Consider the following 19,201-nt stretch of genomic DNA (forward strand, 5'->3'; position numbering starts at 1 on the left):
CGGTGTGATCCATAGCCGCAAGATCAAGTTACACTATTAGTAATAAATAAGGCACACAATCCTATAATCAAGAGCAAAGAATAATCATTTCATCAATTAATAAAGGAAATAAAGGTTCCAAATTTTCAAAATGAATGCTAAGAGTATCTAAAATAAGAATGTACGAGAGGAAGAAAAATAAAAAATGTCTCATTATTTTTTACAATTTCCTTATGCATTTTATTAGTTTTCTCTTCTAGTTGCTCTAAGAATGGGGTCATGAGTTCATATTTCATTCTTTTATCCCAACTATCACATACCCCCAGCCGGTACCCAATTATCCGAACACCCGGAGGTGTGATCCACAGCCCCACAGATTAGGTCTTAGACAATCACCAACCATTCCACACAATAGTCAAATCATGAGAAAGGATAAATCAATTTTTTAATATTAATAAAGAATAAAATCAAATGTTAGGATCTCAAAACCATAATCAGAGTGCGGAAGTAATGCCAAACCTAAAGTATACAACTAAAAAGAAATAACGTAAGGTCGAATCTATCCTAAGTATTACATTAGGTATGTATCCTTAAGTAAAATATAGTTCTTAAATTAATAAATCTCTGTATCACGAATGGTATAGATCATCTCATGAATTTTGAGCTAATTCTAGTATGTGTAGTCAAGACACGAACGTTCTTCACCGTGAATGTCATAGTTGCCAAAACCTTGTACACCATACGGATCAATCGTCGATGTCTCGTATTCTTGGATTCCAGTAACATCTATATCTGCAACAAAGTCTAACACAACATTGTCCCCAAAGGGTGAGCTCAAAAGAACTTAGCGAGTAGTTCACAAACAAATAGCCAATCACAATCCAAATCACATTATATGATACAATATGATATGAGACAAAATGCAAGAATGCAACTATATTCTAATGGATGCTAGTCTTTAATAGAATACACACGTTAAGATGGAACACCAGCCTCCTCTGGGAAGGTATCATCACTTTGATCTCTCACAGGTTGGTTACCGGTCTTGAGATCCCGAGTAAGGGGTCAAGGCATCCCTCTCGGACTATCACCATGGTTGGGGTTTAGGTCACCGCTCTCTCACCACCATTGCTATGAGTATTGGCGCATGTCAGGGTTATACTTAGCCCAGTGCAAGTCACATCAACCTAAGTTCAAATACTTCCTCTCATGCATCTCACAATCTTGGTTTGGTATCCTTTCCTACTAGAGTCATCGTATCCTATGGCACCAACCAGCTTGGACTATGCTGACTCTTAACCCTATTGGTTGTCCACATATAATGGACGGGAAGCTCTCACATCCTCTCAACTGATAGCTTTCTTAACCACCAAAAAACGCATTTTTCCCTACGGACAAATTCTGTAGCCACTAATTTTGTTCGTAGCAAAAATAAATGGCCAACGAACCATGTCCATAGCAAAGTCGTTGAGAATAACCTCATAGGGAACTTCTCCCTACGGATACTTAGTGTCGTAGGTTTAAATATTTTTCCCTATGGAGACATCATCTTTCGTAGGGAAATATATATGACTACAGATTATTCCCGTCGGGCCAGGTACGTATTTCTTCCTATGGGTTATAAGTGTTGTAGGGTTAAACATTTTTTGCTACAGCTCTTACATTCCGTAGGGAAAGATGTAAACACAAGTATGCATTTTTTTGTTACGGCTTAGTTGTCTTCCGTATAGAAATATACATAGGTAAAGCAAGCATAAGCAAGCATTTTTTGCAACGGCTCACTTGCTTACCGTAGGTAAATATACAACAATGCATTTTTGCCTACAATCTGGTATGTCCGTAGGCATTATAATTTTTTTCCAAAAAAATACTACCATGTAGCCTATAATTGCATATTTGCTTTGACAACTCATAATATATAACAGGGAAACACACAAAAACATAATCAAAATACTAAGACTTCTACATTCAAGATTCTAAAAGTCACAAAGAATGTAAGTCTCCATGACATTGTTGAAAAGATATAAAAAAAAACAAAGGTTTCAAACAAAAAATCTCCCTTGCTCTCAAACTATTTTATCCAACCATATCCTCAATTTTGAGTTCTTTATCCATGTTCTCAAGCTAACGCATCTGCAAGGAATCCAAAGAATGAATAATATGAGACTCCACAAACTAGGAAAGACAACATTAAACTTATGCATCTCACTGGCATCTTAGGTTTGGTGTTTCAAGTCTAAGTCGAAGTCCTAAGTACTGATTCCTTGGTGTTTCAAGTCTAAGTCGAATTTTTGAGAATATTCCATGTACTCTCTTTTTGGTAAACAGACTTATAGTGCAGTTGCACCATGTCTGTTTCAGCATCCTGAAGGTGATGCCTATATTGGCTATATGTTGGTGCACTAGATAATATTACCCTATTTAGCACTTCATAGTTTCGGTGACTTTTTAATATGTGTCTATGTTGGTGCCAAGGCCTCAGATGAGGAGCTGGAAATGCTTTTTCAATAATATCTTTTTTGCCTGGAAATTGCAATTCACTGAGGGTCATATTGAGGATTGCTGCAAGCTCAGTTTCTAAATATTCAGCCAGCAAATGGAAAATTCACTTTTAGTCAAAGAAAACACAAGAAGGGTTAGGAAGATTTCAGGCAAAATTCTGGCCAGAATCTAGTCTATTTTACTGTTTCACATTGTTATTATTCACATGAGTATTGTCTATGTGCAAACTAATTCACATGGAGTTGATAATTTGATTAAAAAAATATGATTGGCTGATAGATTCTTCTGAGGAGATTCCAGAGTATGTTGTTTTAGAATTTCCTATGTTTATGTTACTAGTTTGCTTGGATAATCAGTTAGTGCCTTAGTAGTTTATGTCTTAGGCTTTCTATTATCAGATTTTTCTAGTGCTTCTCTCCGTTAAAGAGTTTATAGGGTGTTATTATTATTGTTATTTAGTAATCAGCGAATATGTTAGTTAGTTACTATTTATTTTTTATTTTTGTGCTTTTTTTTAAAACAATACAATGCTGTAATAGAAGAGATAATTGAGATTTTTCTTTCTTTCGGGGGGGGGGGGGGGGGGAGGTTGTGCTGGGGGTTTGTCATTGATGAATCTGACAGGTTAAAATGCTGAAGCAGTTATACATCTCTCCGTGGTGAATCCTATAAAACCTTATTAAGGCAATTCAGTAGATCAGGTAATGTGGTGATTCCGTTCCTGCAGGCTGCTGGGTGCTGAAGAGATGGTCATTTTTTGAGTACTCATTCAAATTGCCTGTTTAGAGTTGGCTACTAGTTGGTCTCTTACCAGTCTAGGATTTCATCAAATCAGCTGCTGCTAAAATCACAATTTGGTTGAGATCTTAAGATTCCTATCACTACAATGCTGCTTGGCAGAGCTACAACAGCTGCATGAGATCTGATTACATAGAGATTTGTTGATGGAACCTTAATCCATTCAATCTCATCTAGGATCCTACTATGCAGTGGTTCTTAGTTGAACTACTCTTACATTAAAAGGACAAGGGTTAATTTGGAAGCCAGAGATTTAGGAGACCAAAATTAAAAGAAAATTAGAGATGAAAATCTGCAACTTTCCTAATAACAACAGCCCGCAACAGAATTTTTAATACTTCAAGACAGGAATAGAGAACAAGAAGCAGATACCATGATAAATCAAAAAAAAAATGAAATGGTAACATCAGTGGAGCAGCATCAGTAGCAACAACGAAAAAATAAAGATAAGTGTGTGGTCTACATGGCTGCAGCCAATACCCCCGGCAGCCCGCAACAGGTACAAGAAAAATTAAATAGAGAATGTCAAACCAGCTGAAGCAAATCATTGATTCAATCAGTTTGGGTTTTCAGCAATAGAAGGAAAACCCATCTGAAGGAGTGATGGAATTTAATATTTCAACACAGTCCATCTCATTGAAGCAGTGACATATCCCAGTTACACACCTTCACTCTGTTGTTATTATTCTAAAAACAGTTTAGTTCCAAAGATCCAATCTTATTCCAAGGTAGAGACATGATGTCAAACTTTGTCAAATGCATCATCCTTCTTCCAGTCTATTTTCTCATCAACTTTTTGCCATCAGATCCTAAGACAAATAGAGAGGAAATGCCAAAAAAAAAACTAAAGGAAGTCAACATTTCATTTTCCCCACAACAAGATCACCTCAATTTCATTAAGATTGATGTCAGGAGTTTGGGAATCCTATGCACCTCTATTGTTGTGTGTTACAAGTTTTATCCGGATGCAAAAAGGGTAGACCATTTTTTATGATCAACAGCTTGGATTTAGGTACTGGGTATAGAAATCCAAACATTTAATTATCCTATTGTAGGTTCTCCTGAAGCTGTCTTCAACATGTGCAGTGCTTTGGCCAAAATTATAAGGAGAAAAAAGAACAACTAAACTTGCTTAAACCATTTATTGGCTTAAGCTATATGATGGAAGGTCACATTAGCTGTCTTCAACATGTGCAGTGCACGTACCCTGCCCCAGCACCTTGGCACTAGGCATGCAAAATGAACATAGCTCCCTACATGCTCACATAATATTCTCTCACCAAAAGCCAAAAGCCAAAAACCAAAAACCAAAACAAAAAGAATGAAACACCTGTATTCTAAATGGAAACCTTGTGAAGTGTGTCATGCGTGAGAAGAAATACAAGCAACAATACACAAAAGTGTGTGTGGATTGGAGGGGTGGGGGAGGATCTCAAACAAATTCAAACTTCAAAAGAAGCTTGACAGATTTGAAGTTCTCACCCTTGCAAATTTTGGAATATGTAAGAGATCAATCCTATCTTCAGCAAATGGAGGAAGCTTTGAGATTTTGACTCCGGCAATTGAACAACAAACAACAAATCAAAGTTGTGAGATTCTTCAGTTCAGAAACAAAAAAAGGACACTAAGACCAATGACAAAACAAAGATGCAGTGGAGGTATACAGTTGGAATATGCTTTTCAAGAGAAATACGCTACAAAAAAAAACACTTTTAGTGGCGGTTTTTTCTGCCACTAAAAGTGGCAAAAACCGCCACCATTTGTTTCGTGGCAATTTTGTAAACCGCCACAAATCCGCCACGGAATCCACCGCAGCCATTTAATACCGGCGGTATTTGGTGACGCTCGTGTAAGGTGAAAATAGTTGCGGTTTTTTTCAACCGCCACTAAAAATATGAATATACACTGGCGGAACTTGACCGCCACTAATATGAGGGACAATCACCGGCGATAAAAACCGCCACTAATAGGCTATTAGAGGGAAGTAGTTTAGCTTATTTCGTGGCGGTAATCTTGGAACCACCACTAATATTGTGATAATTAGTAGCAGTAATCTTGAAATCGCCACTAATACTTTGATAATTAGTGGCGGTAATCCTAAAACCGCCACTAATACTGTGATAATTAGTGGCGGTAATTGTCAAAATTGCCACAAATTTGTAATATTTAGGGGCGGAATATAGATTAACCGCCAATACTTTATCCATAACTAGTGGTGGATACCTCATAAACCACCACTAATTCTACGTACTTAGTGGGTAATTTATTCCCAATTAGTGGCAGTTTTATGTTTACCGCCACCAATTAGATTTTTTTTTTTAAAATTTGCCCTATTTTTTGCATTCATTCCTAAAAACAGTATAAATACATGAATAGAAAAAAAATTCAAGAAAACTAAAAGTATTCAAAGTACAAAATTTAAGAAAAATAATACCAAATACATATTAATCAAGTCAACTTGTGTGCAAATATACAAAATTTAAGAACCAAATCAAAAAAGTCAAATGAAGAGTTTAATAACCGAGGCATCAATATTCAATACACCAAATTCCTGCCTCAAAATAGTAGACTCAAATCAAGCTCCAAATCCTCCAATGGAACCCTCTTCCACTAGCATCTCTGAAATCAACTCATGCAAGATCAAATTCTACACTTTCAATCCTGAAGTGTCCTCATGAGAAGTACTGAAATGCACAGAAGAGGTAGACAGCAGTTGGCCAAAACATGTATAGATATGCATTCTTCTCACTTGGGCTTTGACAATTTCTCTGCACATTTGAAATTCAAAATGTCATCAATGGGTATAACCCCAAAAGAACACATTATTATCTGCACAGAGTGTGAACTAGTGAGGAAAATCTAAGCATCAGCTCATTCAATCAATTCAACAAAACTATCATTAGCAATACAAAACAAAATTGCAGAACCATGTAAAGTTTGGGTGGCAATAGATTGGACTTGAGTTTGTTTGACCCATCTTTGTTCGCTTGACTAGATTTACAAAGGAGATTGCAGAAGGAGATGGACCTAAAGACAGAAAGGGCAAAAGCCCCAACAACTTACAAAGAAGGCACAGGAAAGTTTGGTTGAAGAGGGAGATTTAGGCTTTTAGCTAGAGTTAAGGAAGAAACTCCTAATGGTTTTGATGAGGTCATCTTTAAGAAGGTCCAAACAAGCAAAGAAAACAACCATGTTGAATCCTTCAGAACCAATGGGATGGTTGCTCTGGTGACAGCAAACACCAGCAATGATTTCCTCACCGGAGGGAATGGTCTCAAGGAGGGCCCGAGGTCCGGGGGGACAAATTTTTTGATTTACTAGAATAATTATTCATGCATATGCATCAATAATTATTATGCATTTGCATCAACTATCCAGCAATGAGAACAATGGCAAAGCTCATTTATGAAATCAAAAGCATCGACATACGGAACCAATGATATCTAATAGCATGATTGATGTGCATTGCAAAAAGAAGCTCATTTGTGATACCAAAATCATTCACAAATGGAACCCATGATAGGAAAGAACTTATTCAATGGAAGCACTAGAAGAGACATCAAACAGAGTGGGCAGGGATCATTTTCACAAACACAATTGACCCTAAAAGAATTGTGTTAATGGAAACTGACCTTGGTTACTGTGGGAACTAATGCATATCGATTGGAATCAGGAGTAACAGTAGTAGTTGCCGGCGGTGGAGTTTCATCTTCCACAATGTTAGTACAAGATTTCTGATCACCTGAAGAAGATGAAGAGGAGGAGGTGGGTACAGCAGTAACCATTGATGGATTAGAGTTCAGATTGAGTTCCTCTAGCTTGTTCTCTGTCTCTTGGAATACATTTTGCAGATAAGCAAAACCATCAACCAAAATCAATCTCTTGTCCATCTGCAATGCCAGCACCACACATTGTAACAGACTCTCTTAGAACAAAATTTTCTAAAAAGAAAATCTTAGAAAGTGATTCTAACCTTTGTGATGTTGGGAACAAGAGATCTGAGTGTCATAAGCTGTTGATTAATCTTTTTCTTCTCTTCCTTTCAAATACCTCAATCTCACTACCTCTTTATTTAAATTGCGTATTTGATCCCTGAAGTATGGACTCCTCATATAATCATCATAATCAATAAACATCTGACAAAAGTGGACAAATGAATGCTTCATTAGATATCCAATTGGAAAAAAGATGTTGTGTCTGCAGATCTGAACCTAACAATAAAATTACGCAGTTCTATCCAATCAGGACAAGAGCCAAAACTAAAAGAAAGCACAAATTATTGCAAGTGATAAAGGCTGAATGCAGATTTCTGTACACTGCTCTCTGTTGGCACTTGAAATATTGTTCATAGAAGTGGTTATATCTAAAGGATAAAGTAAGAACCATTTAATTTCCAGCATAATATAGACCCACATACAAATATAGTAAGAACCATGCAATTCCATGATGTGATTTACTGAAAATAAAACAGCAAGAATACTCTCCAGCAGTAATTATTTTTTATCTGAAGCTACTATGGACTCTTAGGCAATGGTGGACGCATGTGATCTTTTGGAGCTTCTGCCAATGCATAGAAAATTCACATGTTCGAACCATCACCACCGGGGGAATGCATCAGCAGTCTTGGATAGAAGCATTTGTAAATAGAATGGATGGAATGTTTTAGTGAAGTGAAGCAGTGTGTTCTTCCTGTGCAACCTTCAGAGCATAATCTGACTCTAGTGATGTCTGCACGAGTTGAGAAACCTCTAAACATATCTTATAGATTTAATAGTTTTTTGGATTAGTAGTGAAAAAATTTTAGATGTGGTCAAGGAGTCTTGGAAAGAACCAATGGTGGGTGTTCTTATTTTTGTTCTATTTCAAAAACTGAGAACGTTAAGAAGTATCTTGGAAGCATGGGCAAAGGAGACCTTCACCAATATCTTTCTAAAAGTCAAGCATGCTGAAATGGAGTTAGAAAAAATTCAGTTACTAATTGGTCAATAAGGGATATTTGATGTGCTCTTTGATCAGGAGGCAGAAATGCAAACAAGGCTTCTAAATTCCTTAGAATTACAAGACTTCTTACTTCAGTAAAAGGCCAAGATGCATTTATTGAAAGAAGGTGATAGAAATCTTAAATTACTGTGGAGTCATCAAAAGAAATCTTAGCTAAGATCTCCCTAACTAACTTGTACTGTATTACAGCATTACAACATTGCATAGTTGATTGAAAAGGTGAAGGTTTAAGATCTCACAATTATCTTCAATAGCAGTTGAAGTTTTGGAATAATGGAGGTGAAGAGAATGATAATATTGAAGTGGGGATATGTTTAGGTCTTTAGGGTTAGTGGGATACTTGGTAATTTAGTTATTCAAAGTCGATTTATATCTAATTTACATTCAAATCATATATGTCAAATCGGAACAACATCACCTAAAATGGTATTCATATAACTATCACCAGAAGACCAAATGCACATGTAACTTTTCTAGTGAAAGAAAAAGTACAAAGGTACACCAAGTATGCATAAGACTTATTCAATTATTTTGGCTTCAATATCATACATGTCAAATCTGAACCCTTATCACCTAAAATTCGAAAAGCAGATTTGGAAAGACAGGAAGTTATAAACATAAAACCAAATGCAACAGAAAAAGAGCAAAGCACACTTAAAACAGAGGCCATACATTGATAGCAGTTATTTATAAACTTCTAGAGACAAGTCATATAACTGTCAAAGCTAACCGGGCATTTCCTAATATAATTAAGAAGGAGGTCATTAGGTCATCACAACCACACTAAACCAAGAAAGTTAAAACTTAGAACAGTACTAATGTATATAAGTTTCATCTAAATGCTAATTATAATCCCACATTCGAATTCCAATGCGATCTCAACAAATATATGTGTGTGCTATAAATCACAACTTACCTCCAGCCACTTCAACTTATAAGCTTTTCTGCTTAAAATACTTGAAATGGTAAGATATCTTTGGATCTTTTCATCAAACCTCTTCAACTTAGCTCTCTTAGCTTCTCTCTTCATCTTCATTTCTAAAAGAATCTCAGCTGCAGCAATATTAAAAGTGACTTCCTCAACCCTTTGTCTTAACCAACCAACCTCCCATCCACTCTGCTCAGCATCCAACACTTCTTATTGCCACTTCTTTACTGTCTTTCTATCCAAGCTATTGTAGCCTATCTTGTGCGTCTCAAGAACTACTTTGCAGATAAGACCAAAAATTGCAGAACGGAACTATATTGATTGAGAACACTGTTGACTCTAGTATCTCCATATTTATCCCATATAGCCTTTGTTGTGTCCATAAGAGCTGGGGCAACTTTGTAGGGCATTGTAGCAGCTGCAAATGGATTAGAAAATGCTATTATGTCTGAGGTTCCTCCACAATCACCCAAGATATCCCACTCAATACCTGGATGTTCATGAACATTCGATACCCACAAGAAGAAGAACAAGAAAACAAAAGAACGCAAGATTCTCCAGGTGAATATTATATCTCCAAAAAGACCCACAAGAACAATAATTCTTTTAAAAATAAAAACCACATAAAAAGTAACTCATCCAATAATTGTTAATATGGAAGATAGAGCGTGTGGCAATGCCAACACCAAAAATTCTGACCGAGAGACCTATTCCCTGCAATGAAAATGCACCAATTAATAAAATAAAGCAACTAATAAATTAATTTATGCAAGTTAAATAAGCACAAAAAGTAATGATGAATAATGTCTTACCTACACTCCTATTTAACTTGATTAGCTATTGGTCAATTACAACATAAATAAAAGTTAATTTTCAAATCAATTATACCTGCTTAGTTCTTACCTAAATTATACGTAGGTAAAATGAAACATAATGGTTTATCATTACCTAATATAGGATTCTTGTCCAATAACAATTTTGCTTCTCCTGCAATGCATCATACTTTTGAGCATTTAATTTCCTTTCTTCTTCTCTTTGTCTCTTTTCCACTTCTCTTCGCCTCTTTTCCTCTTCTCTTCGCCTCTTTTCCTCTTCTCTTTCTTGTTCAACTTTTTGGAGTTTTTTTAGTCAACTCTGCAAGTCTACCATCCAATTCCTTGTTTTGTTGGGTTTTTGTTAGCCCTAAATCTTTTGGACTTACTCCCGCTCCTAACAAACGTACCTGACCATGGGTATCTGGTCCCAAATGAGTGGTGAAGATACTTTCGAAGACTGGAACGTCATTTCGATTCTCTTCAAGCAAATTAACAAATTCTTCGTTTGTCGCTCTCTGATTAAACATTTCTCAACTAAGTTAGCCCACTAAAGACTCCAATATCATATCATATCATTCATGCAGACATTAATCTTATACATAAATACTTACCATTATTTCAGCTAAAGTAGGATCAACAGGAGTTTGATCCTTCTTTGTATGTGTTTCGAAAAACATCTGTATCCTTGTAGGGTCCAAACCTTCAGGATGCTCCTTTTTCTAAAGAAATCCAACAAAAAATAAATAAATAAACAAAGATAAAAATGTTAACTAATAGTTTGCACACATGTTCACAATAATTTAAATAGAGTGACATTTCAGAGACGTGCCTTCGTGCGAAATTGTTGTGCATAGTTTCTTCGACCACAAGTATGAGTCATCTTTTGGAGATTTCTGATGTCAATATTAACATGACGCATCTTTTGCATAATAACAAAACAATTAAAAGATTAACATTGTATAACATTGACTCTTACTTATAAAATGTATGTTCACAAATAAATAACTTATTGCCGTGTTCTTTTCACTATTCCATTTGTCTATAAGTTCTTTCCATTGATCTAATGGAACCACCGCTGGACAAGTATTGATTACCTCATCAATACTACCAACATCATCATAAAACTCTTTTCTTAGTTCCCTTTTAAAGGCCTTCCATTGTAGTCCCATTTTGACATATACCCATTTCTTACCCAAAGCATCCACTTGATATCTCTTCTGCAAGAAAAAAATAATTATTTATCAAAAAAGAAACATCTTAGTTGTAAATACTAATGCAATTAAGATTGTTAATCATTTTACCTGGATTTTATTCCATAATGCTTCCTTGTAGTGAATGGGTACTTTCCTCCAATCGTCATAGTTATAGGGGAGGTTCGAACAATTTCTTACCTGTGTCCCTAGGTAAGTAATGAACTCTGCTACGTAGCCATCATCCCCTTGTCCATATACATTAACCATGACATGCCTTATTTCCTTCGGATCCATCCTTTGCGTCTTCAAATACACATTTGGACCCCTCTTATGACGTTTCCCTACAATTGAATTCCAATTTATGAGAAACAAATCAAAGGCACATAATTTAAATAAATAAAAAATTATAAGCATATCAAAAGCATCCTCACTCAGAGTTGAAGTGCTTGAAGAAGGAGCAGAATCCACTGGATCCATTAAAAGTCACAAAGTGAAACACTAACAAAGAAAAACCTGTAGATGTATATAACATTATATTATCATTAGACATTCAATTACAACATAATAGGCAACTATAAAAGACATTAAAATAGCAAACAACTAGAATAAGATGGTGAGTGAGTTGTATCAACAAAGACAAATTTGAATAGCTTCATCTATTCCGCTGCTACAGTAGCATCTTCTGCAAGCATTTACTCAAACACAGATTCTCTCCAACCAAATCAATGAACAGATCTTGCACTAAATGGATGTAATCTTGTAGCCGATTTGTTCTCTTCTCTCTTTCACACGATTTTCCTTCCTTTTCCTCTAATTTCTCTTTCTCTTTAGGGTTCACTTGGTAAGAAATCTGGGGTGAGTTTGTCGTCAGGTTCTTCCACAAGCTGCTGCTGTTGCCGTTTCTTGCCACCTCCACAAGCTGGATTCTCCTCCTCCTTTACTCCTCTCAACCACCTCATTTAAGACTAGCCTTTACCTACTTCTTGTCCCCTCTATTTTAAGAAAGGATAACGATGGATGTGTACTGCATCCTCTTATCTTTTTCGTTCATTGGCGGTTCTAACACTTTGGCCCCTTTTCTGTCTCTGAATCTAAAGGCCTTAATTTCCTTTTTGGGCTCTGATTCCGTTTTCCTTTTCTGTGTTCTTCTATCTTTTCTTCTGTGCTTCTTTTACTCTAACCGCTCTGCGTTTTTCACCTCTTGATTGTGTGTGGTGCAAAATGGGTCGTTTCCGGAGCTTCTCCTCCAACTCGTCCAACATCTTCAAGAAGCCACTCGCAAGCCGGACTATTGGGCAGGTCTCCTGCAGCCTCTAGGCCGGCGCGAGCTATCGATGGTGTTCGAGTCTCAGGTGCAGCCGTATGTAGAATCACTGGTGCTGGTGTGTCTCTGTTCAATGGGTTGCTGTCAAAGCTAATTCCTAGTAAGCGAAATGATAAAGCCTTCTTTGGTCATGTGATTGGCTATCCAAAAGTTTCTTCTTCTTCGCACTTCAACTCTGTGATGTTGGCAGAAAGGCTAGTTTCATGCTGGGAATATCTTGGTGCAACTCGATTTTGCTGTTTCAATGAGGGATTCTTTGCTGCAGAATTTGTAACAATTGATCAAAGGAATGTTGTGCTCTCTAGAGCTCCTTGTTGGGTTGATAGTATGCTGCTGCATATGGCGTTAGAACCATTTCCTGTCTCTTATCTCCTTGGCGACCCAGCTCCTCCTGTGGCGATCTAGGTGCAGTTCCATAATGTGAGGGACAACTGCTACTCCTCTAAAAGAAATCACTGAAACTGCTTCTCAGCTTGGCAAGGTGGTAGATGTTCAGCTGCATCTTAAAGAGCTTGGAATTTCTTCTAGTGTGGCCAGAGCAAAAATCATGTTTGATCTGGCCGATGCAGTTGAGTTTCAGGTGGCATTAGGAACTGATAATGGTGAATTTGTACATCTGAAATGCAAATTTGAAGTCAAAATTTTGTGCACTCGGTGTGGTCGCTTAACTCACTCTGATGGTGATTGTCCCTTCAGAAAGCTTGCTGATGGTAGCTCTAACAAGGAACTCAATTTACCTGGATTCTTAAAAAAAGCTAAAGCGAACCCTATTCGTTTTAGCTCCTCAAAAGTTCTATCTTCAAAGACGTTGGAGAAGCTTCTGGCTTTCAAAGCCAAAAATGTCTCCAAGATCTCTGATCTTCTAAAGACTCATGAGCCCACAAAACTTTCGTCTCAAGGACCCACTTTAATGGAGTGTGATGAAGCTTGGGTTAAAGAAGATGGAGAAATGTTACCATATGAAAAATATGAAGCTGCTAGCAATGACAAAGGTGATCAACCTGAGGATTTTTTTCTCTCATCTCTTTTTGAGGAGCCACTCAAATCTTCTAATATATTGGGCTCTGATCAAGGCCATAAAGCTGCCGAGTTGGATGGACATGGACATGACCGCAGACAGCATAAACATCTCGGGATAAAGGAGAAAGAACTGACTGATAATGCCAAGACAGTCAATATTTACCATGTGTATTGTAACCACCACAATCTTGACATCGGTGGTATACATGGTGATGGTTCCAAAAATATTGATGATGTTGCTTCTGAAGATGTTGAGAGTTGGAGTTCTGGACCCAGCAAACACGCCCGCAAATGGAAGAGGTCTCATGGACTGGACCAAAATCTTCCTCCTAATCAAATGATACAGTCCCAACCCCTGCCCACCCCAATCTTCAATCCTTTTAGGCCTTTAAAACATAGATCGATTCATTGCTAACCATGACTGCTGATCCTGATAACCTGCTTGACCAAATCAAATGTGACATTGATTCACGAGTCCTTAACAAGGCAGGAAATACTTTTCTGAACAACTTTTTGGCAGCCTTGTTCCAGAACTAGACTACAAATCAACCTCTGATGGAAAACCAGGTGAACCCTGTCTTTCACCTCTTGATTTCCATCTTCTGCATTTATACGATTTTCTATCCTTTCTTCTCTTGGTTTTTCACTGGTTTTAGCAAATACCGTGGGCTTTTTTTTTTCTTGGATCCATGATTTCTTTGCTAATTAGCTTTTGGCAATTGATGTTATGTCTGTGCTTTATCAGGTGCTCCCTGTTTCCGTTCAACCATATCAGAACTAATTATTGGTTTTTAGTTAGATTCCAGTTAGCGTATTTAATTTCCTGTTGCAAACGCTTCTATAGTATCATTTTTTGCCTGAAGTGGAAGCGGAGTTTGAAGGAGAACTGGTGTAATACCTTTTGGCTATCTACCTTTTTGTTTAAAGTAAAGATGATGATCCTCTCTTGGAATATACGGGGCATCAATGGCAAATTCTCCATTCAGCGTTTAGGAAAACTTTGTAGCAAGCTTAATCCTGATGTTCTGTAATGTAAATCTTACCTGGATATAATGCCAAAATTTGGGAAACAGATCCATCAATTTTCTTATATTTTTTAAATTCCTAGTGGGGGTGTGGGGGGGGGGGTTTCAAGGAGGGTTGTGGGTTCTTGCTCGCATGACTATCCAATTCAATGTCTTATTCTCTTCCTCTAATTTTGTGGATATACAATTCCATTCATTGCATCTTTCTTTTGTGGTTGTCTTTATTTATGCTCCACCACAATATCCAGATCGAATCACCTATTGGAAAATCTCACACAATCGATCCAAGCAATATTTGAACCTTTCCTACTTTGCGGTGATTTCAATGAAGTTATGTCAGCCTCGGATAAGTGTGGAGGATTATTTTGACCATCACCTGCTCTCCCGTTTCTCCAAAACCTAATCGATTCCTTTTCCTTGGCAGAACTAGTTGGTATTGGGCCACTTCTCACATGGTCTAATCACAAAAAAAAACCCCGTTCTTAACAAAGGAAAAACTAGATTGGGTGTTCTTTTCTCCTACCATGCTGGAGCTATTTCCAAATCTAAAGCGCTCAAAACTTGCAGCAATTGGTTCTGATCACGCTCCCCTCCTTAATACTAACCCTTCTCTGTTAAGTGGCAGGAAATTATTTCACTATCAAGTTGCATGGCATGATCATCCAGATATTTTTCAGGATATCTCTAGCAATTGGAGAAATCTAGGTGATGCACCTCTTAACCAAAAGCTTACTGACCTTGCCAGATTTTTAAGGAAGTGGAATAATGGGAAGTTAGGGAATGTTCAGTCTCTTGTAGAAAGAATTGAAGTAGAACTTTGGGCCATTGAATCTTCCCCTACCCCAAACTGGTCTGAATATAACAATAAAAAGCCCTAGTTAAGTTGGATATACAATGCCCAAGAAATGTTCTGGTTCCAAAAAGCTAGGAAAATTTTCATGGCGAGTGGTGATAGAAATACAAGATTTTATCACCTCTCTTCATGTATCAACAACAAAAAAGGAGAATTGAATTTCGGATTGATGGGGGTGGTTTCATTTCTAAACCTGCATTGATTGCCAATTGTTTTGCTGATTACATGATTAAAATATATTCTTCTCCCAGGCCTGTTGATAGCTCTCTTAGTGATTTGTTTTTGCCTGCTCCCTCTGTAATTAAATATGTTGATATTGCTGATGTGCCTAATGTGGAAGAAATTAAGTCTGCTGTGTTCTCTATTGGGGCTTTTAAAGCTCCAGGTTTTGATGGATTTCAGGAGGTTTTCTTGCAAAAATTTTGGGAAATTGTTTCTAATGAAACTGTTACATTTGTACATAATTTTTTTTCGTTCTGCTACTTTACATTTTGGTGTTAATCACACGCTGTTGTGTTTTATACCTAAAAAGGATGACCCTTCTGAAGTGATTGATTTCATACCCATTAGTCTGTGCAATGTGTCTTATAAAATTCTTGCTAAAATCCTAGCCCGTAGGATGAGACCTTTGATGAGAGAATTTATCTTTTCATTTTAAGGAGCTTTTGTCCCCTCTAGACAAATTCATGATAACATTATGATGGCACATGAAGTCTTTCATTTCCTGTCACATACTAGGGGTAAGCAGGGGTTTATGGCACTCAAGCTTGACATGTCCAAGGCCTATGATAGAGTTGAATGGGGATTGCTGTTGAAAATTTTGCATTGTTTAGGCTTCAATCACAAATGTTGTGATCTGATTAATACTCTGATTTCATCGGCCACTTTTTCTGTCAAAATCAATGGGTCTTGATACGGAAAGATGAGCACCAAACGGGTATAACCCGAATATTATACATTGTCATATTAGCCGGGTTTCACCCGGTCTCAACAGGACAAAACCTGATCGGGCCTGGACCGAATGGGGCTCCACATGACAGTTGATCAGGAAGGATGCCGATCGTCCATGACCAAAAGCGCAACGTACGCCATAGATATGGCAATCATCCTTGTTATAGAAAGTCAACTCAGCAGCTGATTGAATGGGACTAACAACAAGGGAGCATGATCCGAGGAGAAACATCAGCCCTTGTCTGGCTGACTTACCAAATACATAAAAGGTAATATCCATACTATAAATGCACAGATCTACCCCTCCGGTAAGTAACCAATACACATTGAGTCTATTCTTTTGTAGCTTTAACACGAGACCTCTCGCTCTTCGTATTCTGACTTCATCATCGGAGGCAGTTGCCCGGCGCACAAGCCGGCCCGCATCTAACCCTTTTTGCAGGACTCACCGTCCCAGATATGAGAGGTGACTCAACCGGATCCACAAGCATAAGTGATCCGCATCAGTTTGGCGCCGTCTGTGGGAACGACAAAGCTTGGAAGTCATGGTGCGACGAACTAACGGACGTTCCCGACAAGAAAGTACAAGGGATGATCGAGTAATTCCCGAAGAAATGATTAATCCATCGGTTCACGAGGAACAAGAGGTACTTCCAAACAACATGGTTCTGGACGATCCAAATGAAGAAGGAACATCGCGAGGTCCCCGAGACCAGGCCATTATGGCAGATATGGACGAGATACGCAAAGGTATGCTCGAAATGCAAGGGGTATTACGCGGTTTGGTCCATCAAATTGGGGTCGAACAAGGACCAAGGCGTAATACCCAGTCCGGAAGGTTAATGAAAGCCTTCAGGACGATACGAGGAGCCCGACATCCAAGGCGCATCCCGAGAACAAAAAATACTCGGGAACAAAGGGAAATACAACCCGATCGTAGCAAGCGCCAAACCACGCCCAATGGGACAAGGATCAGTGCTTTAGAGCGTATTTCGTTGCCGCCTAAAACAGGATCCTTGCCCCCCAGGGATCGTCGGGAAGAGGTCGATGAGATCGTGGATAAGGAGGAAGAAGGGGAAAGCCAACCCCAACCTTCAAGGTCGAGAATTTCGACCTCTCGGGCACCATCCCAAAGGAAGGAGACTACGACCCCTCGGTCGAGGGGGGAGCGTGTCGAGTCCGATGAAGATGGAACAAGGCAAAACCGGCTGCGAAGGCGAGTGGCCGAGGTCGAACGAAAGCTGGAAGACCAGGATCATGACGAAGATCTTGACGTAGTAGATCGGGAGCCGTTCTCGGATGAAATCATGAACATGCCTCTCCCTAGAAATTTCATCATGCCGACCTTCACCCCTTTTGAAGGGAAAACAAATCCAAAGGAGCATATCAGCTACTTTAAATCAGTAATGACTGTGCTAGGTCGGGAGGATGAATTGCTCTGCAGAACTTTTCCAGCGTCACTCAAGGGCCCGGCTATTAAATGGTTTAGTAGTCTACGACCAGCATCAATAAATAATTTCCGGGAGTTGGCCCAGAAATTCATAGCCCGATTCCGCAGCGCGATCGGGAGTAAAAAGACGTCCGACAATCTCTTTGGCATACAACAAGGACGAAATGAGTCCATTCGGGATTATCTGAAAAGATTCGACGAAGTTGCCATCGAGATCGAGGAACTTGATGATCAAGTTGCATATAGTGAGCTTTGGAGTGGCATTACCCACCAAAGGCTTCTAGAAGTCTTGCTGACGGATAAGCCAAGAACGTACGGGGTGCTGTTACGCAGGTGCCAAAAGCAAGCCAGTGTTTATGAAGTGATAAATGCTCGAGTCAAAGCAGATCGGGACAGAAGATCAGATTGGGACGTGGATAAACCATCCCTGAGTGACAAGCATCAGAGGTCAAAAAGTAACTGGAAGCGTGAACAAGTGAACTATACTCCTCTTAACTCGAAGCCGTCAGAAATTCTGATGAATATTCGGGATAAAAAGGAGTTGAAATGGCCCGGGAAGATACGTGCACCTCCAGAAGATCGGGATATGACGAAATATTGCCGATTCCACCAGGATTACGGCCATCATACGGATGCCTGTCGGAATCTGAAGTTTGAAATAGAAAAATTGATTCCACAAGGAAAGCCGGGTCGGTATGTAAAGCAATCGGGGAAGAGCCGAGTGTACTCGACCGCGCCAAAGAAAAGAGGCCGATCTCCAAGTCCAAAAGAACTTGTCAAAAAAGCGGACAAGGGAAAGTAGAAGGCGGATCGGGAAGAAACACCTATGTACGTGATTATGGGGGGACCAACTGTGGAATCAATCAGAAAGGCAAAGCAAAAGGCTCGGTTCGTAGGGGCTGTTCATTTGCCTAAGAAAAGGCAAAATCCGGCATGTCCCGAGCCAATAACTTTTACGGACGCGGACTTAGAGGGTGTCACGTCACCACATGATGACGCGATTATCATCAAAGTCAAAATAGCAAACCGGGAGGTTCACCGAGTTACGGTGGACACGGGATCTTCTCGTCGATCTCATCTCGTATGATGCCTTGAGAAGATTGAAGTTGGCTGATGATTTGTTGACACCATCATCAACGCCACTATATGGTTTCGCGGGGATCATCCACAGTGGCAGAAGGAACGATCCATCTGGATCTCAAAGTTGGAAAGTCACCTCGAGATACTTTGGTTAGGGTAAACTTTATGGTGGTCAGGGAGCTGTCGGCATATAATGTCATTCTGGGACGACCAACATTGAATGCACTTGAAGCAGTGGTGTCTCCCAGACATATGAAGTTAAAGTTCCCGACCGAATCAGGA

At 38.7% G+C, this 19,201-nt stretch overlaps 1 protein-coding gene across 1 annotated transcript; it reads left to right on the forward strand.

Annotated features, from left to right (window-relative positions):
* The first annotated feature begins 17,795 nt into the window (after positions 1-17,795).
* On the forward strand, positions 17,796-18,641 carry LOC149008017 (uncharacterized). Its single transcript, XM_089167195.1, has one exon. It carries the CDS (start codon positions 17,796-17,798, stop codon positions 18,639-18,641), a length of 846 nt encoding a protein of 281 aa, XP_089023321.1.
* Positions 18,642-19,201: the final 560 nt, after the last annotated feature.

Source organism: Hakea prostrata, chromosome 8 (genome assembly GCF_041222555.1).
Source record: "Hakea prostrata isolate BN-2017 chromosome 8, UWA_Hpros_2, whole genome shotgun sequence".
In the NCBI taxonomy this organism is placed as follows: domain Eukaryota; kingdom Viridiplantae; phylum Streptophyta; class Magnoliopsida; order Proteales; family Proteaceae; genus Hakea; species Hakea prostrata.

Bases quoted from the DNA above. Each gene is read 5' to 3' on its own strand.
- LOC149008017 (XM_089167195.1), top strand. From the start codon at position 17,796: ATGACTGTGCTAGGTCGGGAGGATGAATTGCTCTGCAGAACTTTTCCA.